The sequence below is a fragment of the Papilio polytes genome, unplaced genomic scaffold (genome assembly GCF_000836215.1).
Source record: "Papilio polytes unplaced genomic scaffold, Ppol_1.0 DF821400.1, whole genome shotgun sequence".
Taxonomy (NCBI): Eukaryota; Metazoa; Arthropoda; class Insecta; order Lepidoptera; family Papilionidae; genus Papilio; species Papilio polytes.
In genome coordinates, this window is record NW_013527804.1 from 1,918,311 (window position 1) to 1,926,923 (window position 8,613).

The 8,613-nt window shown below is 34.8% G+C and overlaps 1 protein-coding gene across 1 annotated transcript in view; it reads right to left on the reverse strand.

The window, feature by feature from the left end:
• Nucleotides 1–298: 298 nt before the first annotated feature.
• The window catches only part of LOC106108812, a 15,756-nt gene continuing 7,441 nt past the window's right edge, over nt 299–8,613 (reverse strand). The window contains exons 2-6 of the mRNA XM_013290087.1: nt 5,704–5,813; nt 3,469–3,600; nt 2,723–2,839; nt 1,659–1,861; nt 299–778 (exon numbers count right to left, since the gene is read on the reverse strand). Coding sequence (XP_013145541.1) covers nt 535–778; nt 1,659–1,861; nt 2,723–2,839; nt 3,469–3,600; nt 5,704–5,813 — 806 coding nt within the window. The 3' untranslated portion in view covers nt 299–534. The remainder of the gene's footprint in view (nt 779–1,658; nt 1,862–2,722; nt 2,840–3,468; nt 3,601–5,703; nt 5,814–8,613) is intronic.

Sequence of the window (8,613 nt, forward strand, 5' to 3'; positions counted from 1 at the left end):
CAAAAAAAAAAAGAAAAATTTTATCTGAATGATTTACATTATTCCGCTGCTCGTTTGCCCCATTATTCTAAAAAAAAAAATAACAAAAGGTAAACAAAACAAAATTAAACATAACGAAAACAAAGCAAAAGCTTTAAAAAAACGAAACAATAATATGAAAAAAACATTTATCTATTGTATCTAAATTCATTAAGGAATCTTGTAAATTAATAAAATTTTGGCGCCATAATTAAAAATTATAACCTCAAAATTTTCTAATTTGAAATCAAATTAAGCGTCAAATAAAACCAATAAAGAAAAAGAAACAAGAATTTTAAAAAATGAAAATACCTTTATCCAAAACTATAGACATGTATAACTCAACTAAAATTTATGATCTGCAGATCAGCTCACGGTTCTTATAGGTGAAGCAGATCAGTGAACTGGCTCACAGATCAGCTCAAATACCGACGTTCGATATGAGTTGAGTCACATCGTTGATCTGATCTTTTGAGCCAGTTCAGAAGTTACACATGTCAAAAAACAAACTTTTTTTTACTCCATTGTATCATATTGAACCTTTTTGACTTTTAAGTAACGCCAGATAGCGTACCCGACGAGTGTACCAGCGGTGGCAATAGCTAAAGCGGACCCAACAGCTACCGGTACGGCCTCAGACCTGGTACGCGCGGAGTCGGTACAATGCCAAGGAGGACCGAATTCCCCATCACGTTTGAACATGAACGCTTGCAGACGCATCTGACGTAAGTAGAGTTTCGCACGATGAGCTACTTTGGAGCTGTCAAAGAATTGCATTATTAGTTTTTAGTAGAATACTGTACTTTCGTACCAAATTATTATAGTTGGTTAACATTATCAGAGGTAAAGAAGTTTTTGCAAGTTATAAAGCAGGGGTCACCAACCGATCGTTCGCGACTATTAGTTCAATAATTTGTGGTAAAAGTAATTAATACGTAAACTACTCAAGTATACTGTTTCATGTAAAATTTCAAATAGTTATTTATATAATTGATCGCATAGGATCATCAGTGACCAGATCTTGGGTCTAACCAAGTTGACCACCCCTGCTATAGGTTAGATTTCGGTCGATATTTCAACTTAAGAGAAAAAAAAAATTTAATCTTATATTCAAATATTATAAAGAGAAAAGATTTGTATTTTTGTATGTACTGAAATAACTCAAAAACTTATGGGGCGATTTCAAAAATTCTTTCACCCTTAAAAAGCTACGTTAACACTGAGTGTCACGAGCAACAGCTGGTATATATTTAAGATCACATTTTCAAGCAAAATACCCGATTATCCAAACACTAGCTGTTCCTATGCGACTTCATCCGCATAGATTTATGAAAATTTTATTTTATCGTTTACATTTGTTAAATTATCAATTACAAATGTCAAAATGACATCCTTGCTTCCTTGATGTTGGCAGCAACTTATGGTCTCTTTCCCACATTGGGGTTTTTATCCAAAATATTTACCCCCTAAGTTTAATAGCGTGAAAATATATAGCCTAAAGCATGACGTAAGTGTAGGTCATTTTATTAAAAAAAGAATTATTTAAAAATATGCTGTGAGTGCTGACATGTTAGGTAACAAAGAAGTGTGTGTTTACGCTTTATTATAATAGTATAGAAGTATAGATAAAAAACCCTTACTTGGCATCACCTTCCGTGAGTTCTATAATAGTTTCTTCAGGGCAGTAGTACGATTTGCCAACTGGAGTAGGGAACAGCAAGGCGCGCGGGCCCGCGGTCAGCGTCACTCGCCGGCCTTGCTGCGCCGCGTGCTCCAGTATACGAGAACTGGAGTTGTACGTCAGCTTCAGATTATCTGAATACCAACGCTCACCACCTGGAGTCTGGGAGTTATTGATCGATTAGTTTCTATCATTAAAAAGAAAAACGGACAACACTAGAACTGGTATAGACGTCACGTCTCTATGACAGCTGTCAATGTCATTCAGACGTATTGGAATAGCCATTCTGACGGGAGACCGTGGCCAGAGTAATTGCGTAAAACAATCTATAGCTTGTCTAAATAATTTACATTAGTTTGACAATTCATTTCAAATTTAATAGGGATGGGTTGTGTAAAATCAGTCATGAATCTTATCGATTTTTATTCTTATAGAAGTTGGAATCGAAAGATTTAGAGTAATAACTTACATTTCGCTATTATTTCTGTCATCGCTAAATTCTTTACACTATAATCAATACTAGAATTGTCCTCTAAATTAGATAATAAGAAAATAATAATTTTAATTTAGTTTGTTAATTATTTAAACCAAAAATCGATAGTTCAAAATTATTCCCTACGTGTGTTTGTTTCGTCACTACGATACCTGTCTATTAAGTATGGCATTTCACTTCATATAAACTGAATTCGGTACTTCATATGCGTCATTTATCAAACTAATCTAAATTATTTAAACACACTATATAAAGAAGGGCGTTGGTATGTCTACACTAATGGAGGTAGACGTAGAAAGAGATGGAAATATTGCGTGAAAAGTGTCATGATAGAAGGGGGTGATGGCTAAGATGACGTATGTTAGTTATTTGAAGAACAAAAACCTGTTACGGGTACTCCTGTAAGGAGAGGTCAACTTCATTTCTTACTGGATAATGTAATAGTATGAAATGATTGTCTATAGGCAGAAGGCTCGCTTTCGAAAATGTAGAGGGATAAATACAATAATATAATATAAAACTTTTTATACCTTTGCGAAAGACCATTCCAAGGCGAATTCTTTGAAAGACAGCACCAGGGTCTCAGCGTCACCTTCCTTGCACACTCCAGCAACATTCGCGTTGTTAGGCACGAAGGTATTGGCATCCTGGAATTAAAAAAGATTAAAATTAACTCTAGAAGTAAAACTTCTCATTAAATTGATAAATCTTGTTCATCAACTCTCCCTTGTCCCTATGGAGAGTCGGCACAGTGCTGCTCTTCCATACATCTCTATCAGCCATCATATCTGAATTCACCCCCTTCTTAAGCACCTCTTTCACACAATCCATACATTCTTTCTTCGGTATTCTACCTTTGTAGCCAACAATCTTCTTCGTTATTTTATGTAAATAGACCTAAACCAGAGATCACGGATATAAGATAAGAACAGAGATATTTTTCCCATCCTTACTTCTTCCGTTTACATCCATAAACATTATATGCTACTGAAAATTAGGCTTTGGAGATATTGAACTTTCATCTTTGAAGAAGGCCCGACTTAATCCCATTCTTTCCCACTCTTTTTCTTATAAGAAAAAGACGGGAAGGGGACGGATAGAAGGTGAAAGATCCTCTTTGTGTGCGTCTCCTTCTTCGATTAAGGGTAAGCAACGCGTCCGCTTTTACGGATGTCTATGGGCAGCGGTCGCTTCGCCATTTTGGCGGATTCAGGTGGCCACTTGCTCGGTGCCACCTAATGATCTTTGAGGAAACAGTATTTACGGTAACACTCACAGCACGTTCGTTGAGTTTCGTCAGATAAGAGATATCAAGGAGGGCGTCCACGGTAAGCAGGATGCAGGTCTCTCCCCCGCCTCCTAGAAGACGGTAGGTCGCCGTCAGTAGACTGCGCTCTGTCGCCAACTCCTAGAAAAGACAGGTTAAAGAGTTTAAAACGTTTAAAACTAGATGGCGCCCTATTCACTTCGAAATTGAAGATCTGATAAAATCTTGTTAATAACTTATGCTTATAATAATGAAAGTTTTTTACTAAAATACCCTATAATAAATAAATAAAAAATAATATAAATCCTCTTTTTACTAAAATACAAATTATATTTCTACTTAAAATTAATTGTATCAAATATCAAATACTGGCTGTTGCACGCGACTTCGCCCGCGTTAAATTAAATGATAATACAAAACTATTTAACTACGTCGTTGTCTTAGACTCCAAAAATCAAACAAAAAAATGGGTCCCACCTGCATTACTTTCGGATAAAAACAGAATTACCAAAATCGGTCCACTAGCGGCGGAGTTATGCCGTAACACACATAAAAAAAATAAGAAAAAAAAACATACAGACGAATTGAGTATCTCCTTCTTTTGGGAAGTCATTCAAGAAATATAGCCTATGCTACTTACAGATAAATTACTTTTCTTACAGAAAAAGAATTTTTTTAATTGCCCCATTAGTTTTTGAGTTATCCCAATACATACAAAAATACAAATCTTTCCTCTTTATAATATTAAAATAGAGTTACTTAATTTAATTTATTTATTTATTTATTTATTTACACTTTGTACACAAGGAAAATAATCACAAAAAAAAGATACATATTGAGCATTGGTAGTACAGGCGAGCATAACTCTAAGTTGAAATTATAATATTTCCAACATGTTAAGTACTATAAAGGCAAAGTTTAAATGAGTCCATAAAAATTTAGATCAAACTTACACCTAAAACGAACCAAGTTTTATTTAAGTACAAAGTTAGAAGCCTTGACTTAAGATCCATCGATTTGACTTAATATTAGCTATACGTTAATAATAGTACCGTCTACGTTAAAATGTAACACGAATTGAAGGCAATCAAAGGGATCGATAAACCTTTGTTGTCTACAAAGTTTAACGATTTACAAACAGGGGCTGAAACTACCCTTTGTTGGTTAAATTAGTTCAAGGAATCTTTATAAATCTCTGTCATAATTTCAACTCTATTCATAAGAATTACATTAGATCTACAGATATAGTTAACACTTCCAATGCCATATAGAATCTTGACAAACTTTAATTTAAAAAAAAATGGCCTAGCATGTGCTCAAGACTCAGGTGTGCATTACATTACATAAAATGTATATATTATGTTTCCATAAACATAGTAATTGAACCTATCCTAGCTAGAAAGGTCTAGAAAGAGCTGCCACGCACTAACGGTAGTATCATTATGGGCGCATTTAGGCCCGCCGCCGCAACAGATGAAGAATTATGATTTATTCAGAAAGATTACAATTTTGTTAAAAGAACAAAATACGTAGAATAAATAAACGCTGCATAATTGAATATAGAGCATAGAGTTTTAGGAAGTTAGAGAGTAGCCCCAGTGGTTGAGAAAATAAGCAGTAAAAGGTTTGCGTGGTATGGGCATGTTATGAGAAGGGATGAATCGCATGTAACAAGAAGGACGTTAGTTATGAATGTGGAGGTACACCGATAGAGGTAGACCTAGAAAGAGATGGATGGATTGCGTTAAAGGAGAGACATGATCAAGAAGGGAGTGATGACTGAGATGACGGATGATATTTATTTGGAGGACGAAAACCCGATGCGCCGACACTACGGGAGTAGGATATGGCAGGGAAGATGAGTGCTTCATTTATGATTACAAGAAGTATGTAATTGGTAGATTGTACAGAATATCGTCAGTGATCAATAAAGATTGGATCTAAGTAACCACACCTTTAGGCTCTTCAAATGGCCTTATTTAAGTCCCTTTCTCTTTACCACCCTTTTCTTAAAGGAGAGGATGGGAACGGAAAATGGATTTGACGGTGGAGGAGATGCATAGGAAGGGGAAATATCCCCTTATGTGCGTCTCCTCCGTCGGATAAGGGTAGGCAACTATCTAGGCATCTAGGCATCTACAATTGCGGATGTCTATGGGCAGTGGTCGCCTCGCCATTTTGGCGGATTCAGGTGGCCGCTTGCTCGTTTGCCACATTATGTTATAAAAAGAATGTGTTACTTACCGTAGAAGCACCAGGTGTTAGAGTAGTCTTGGTGTATTTGGTAACTCTCGGCCGCCTCGTCGAAGCCTGACTGTCCAACTGAAGACACTGGACTGTACATATCACTAGCACTGCAACATACAACATAGATCTTAAAGTATATTATTTATCTTAAATTATATTTAATGGACACTTGGACATTTCACGACTTGACGATGCGAAGGATTTTTCCTACTAGCTATATTGGATTGGCCTGGATTAACAATGATTACATTAGGGATGTGCGATCAACTATCGATATATATTTATATGTTACTAGCTGTTGCTCGCGACTTCATACACGTAAAACTTAAAAATAGTAAAAAAATAAAGCCTATGTTACTCAGCGATAACGTAGGTTATTAACGGTGAAAGAATTATTGAAATCGGTCTAGTAGTTTTTGAATGATTTCAATTTAACAATAAGTACAAAAACACAAATCTTTCCTCTTTATAACATTAGTAGTTATATGTAGATTGAGTTTAGTGGGCATTGCCAACCGATAATCTCAGTAAGTGTAGGGGAAGGGACAGCTACTATTAACTATTCAATTTGGTTTTATGTCTATTTTACATTTTTCAATTCTGTGTAAGATGTGGACAGGTGAAGTTCTAGAGGTCAGATGTACTGTAAAAAACACATAATCGTTAAACAATTTTTAGCATCTCTCAATTACGAAATATTTGTGACTTAATTAACTTAACTTAACTTAATAAATTATTAATTCGTTTAAAATATCGATATACGGAACGTGACATCACTAGCTTTATTAGCAACGCAACATCTTTGACAATGGCTGGAACTGACCTATTACTCTAACGTATGTTTATCCTAGTTCGATTTTTTTTAAAGAAACGAAAGTGTCATATTTTAAAATTTAAAAATACCTTCACTAATGTGTGGTAAATAAGAACATCAATATGAAAATTAAGATAAATGAACATTTCTGTTAATTTTCCTAAGATTTCTGGCCACTTCACAAATTATAGTTCGTTTAAAAAACCCGTAGCATTTATTAAAAACAAATTAAGAAAATGTTTTTACTACGATTGTTCACTTAATAAATTTTTAATATAACTAACAAAAAGTAATAAAATAAACTGAATTACTATAACACAAAGCAGTGTTACTTTAGAAATTATCCCCAAGTTTCAAGTTAACTTCAAAGTTGCGAGAATAAGTTAAGAAATTGTTTAATTTATTGCTACCAAGAGGCACGACACTAGAAAAACACATTCGCCTTAAAGTTAAAGTTTCTAAGTGTTAAGTTAAAACTTTCAATAGCACTTGACACTTTGAGATGTCTGCTTAATTTAAAACATTTCCAGTAAATTATACTTATGTATTCATTATATATGTGGGGTTGTGGCTCGATCAAATATAAATAAACTCGTTATTTATCGCTGTTCTTAATATTTACACCATTTACAAAAAAACACATCTTGTTGCAATGTCGTTCCTCTTTTTTTCTCTGACTCTAAACTAATTCAAACCAACGTCAAAAGATAAAATTCGAAATCAATTAAAAGAAAACATATTTAATCTCCTTATCCTACATAGCATATACGAGTATTTCCTGTTGAAAAAGTGAAATACTCGTATAAGTCGTCTTTTCTGTTTTCATTTACATTATGTAATGTTCGTAAGATACGGGTTTCTTACCACGATTGGATATTTCGGCACATTTGCATGCGCCGTGTTCACGGGCTGACTGATCGGGAGCTAAAACAATCCAATCGTGGTAAGAAACCCGTATCTTACGAACATTATATTTGTAAAAACCATGACAGTTTGAAATTATATATCACGAGCTGTTGCCCGCGACTTCGTACGCGTGATATTAGAAAACATACTAACTATATAAGTTACAAAAAGCTATGTACCCCTCGGGCACCGGACATTTCTTGGGGATGAGCTTATGAAATGTGTACTCCAGAAATTGTTTTGTGCCAAATTTCAATAAGATATGTTGAACCGTTGCAGAATAATCGAGTAAACATTAAAACAAACTGAGTAACTATTCCCGGGATAAAAAGTAGCCTATGTGTTCTTCCAGACTATGCTCTAAAAATGTGCCAAATTTCATTGAGATCCGTTCAGCCGTTTAGGCTACAAACGCTAACAAACATCCATCCATCCATCTAAACTTTCGCATTTATAATATTACTAAGAAGTGAGATTTTTTGGCTTCGAAGGGCACACCTTTGTTTAAAGCACTGTTGTGCAATTGTCGATTGTTTCGCAGCTCATAGGAATAGGAGCGAGACTAAACAGTTGTGCGACAGTTTAGTCAAAGGTGTGCGCATTAATCAACGTTCGGTGCAAAGTACCAGTGTAGCATAAAATACAGTGAAAATGAAACATCTAAGATCCCTTTGATGAACTATTGCAGGTTGATGTTAGGTATTCCGCCCACGGCCTACATGTTTGCCCTTTCGCATCCCCTGAGCTCAGATTAATGACGTCATGTCATGCTAATTTTACTTTAACGACCACGCAAATATTACGATGTCATGACAAAAAAATAACAAGACAAATTACAGTAATTTTATGCTCGTTGAGTTTCGTAGAATTTGTTGAGCCACCGTACATAGCTATCGCAAGTACTTTAGCCGTACGCGTAAAGCTTAATGATTTTCTAGTTAAGTTCATAAATCTTCGTTATTTTAAAAAGTATAAGAAATAAAAATTTATTTCATTTCACTAATATTATAAAGAGGAAAGAGTTGTATATACTGAAATAACTAAAAAACTACTGGGGCGACTTCAAAAAATTTTTCACCATAAAAAGGTACGTTATTAGTAAGTAATATAGGCTGTATTTTTTAATCTATACTATTATAATAAAGCGTAAACGCACACTTCTTTGTTGCCTAAGATGTCAGCAATAA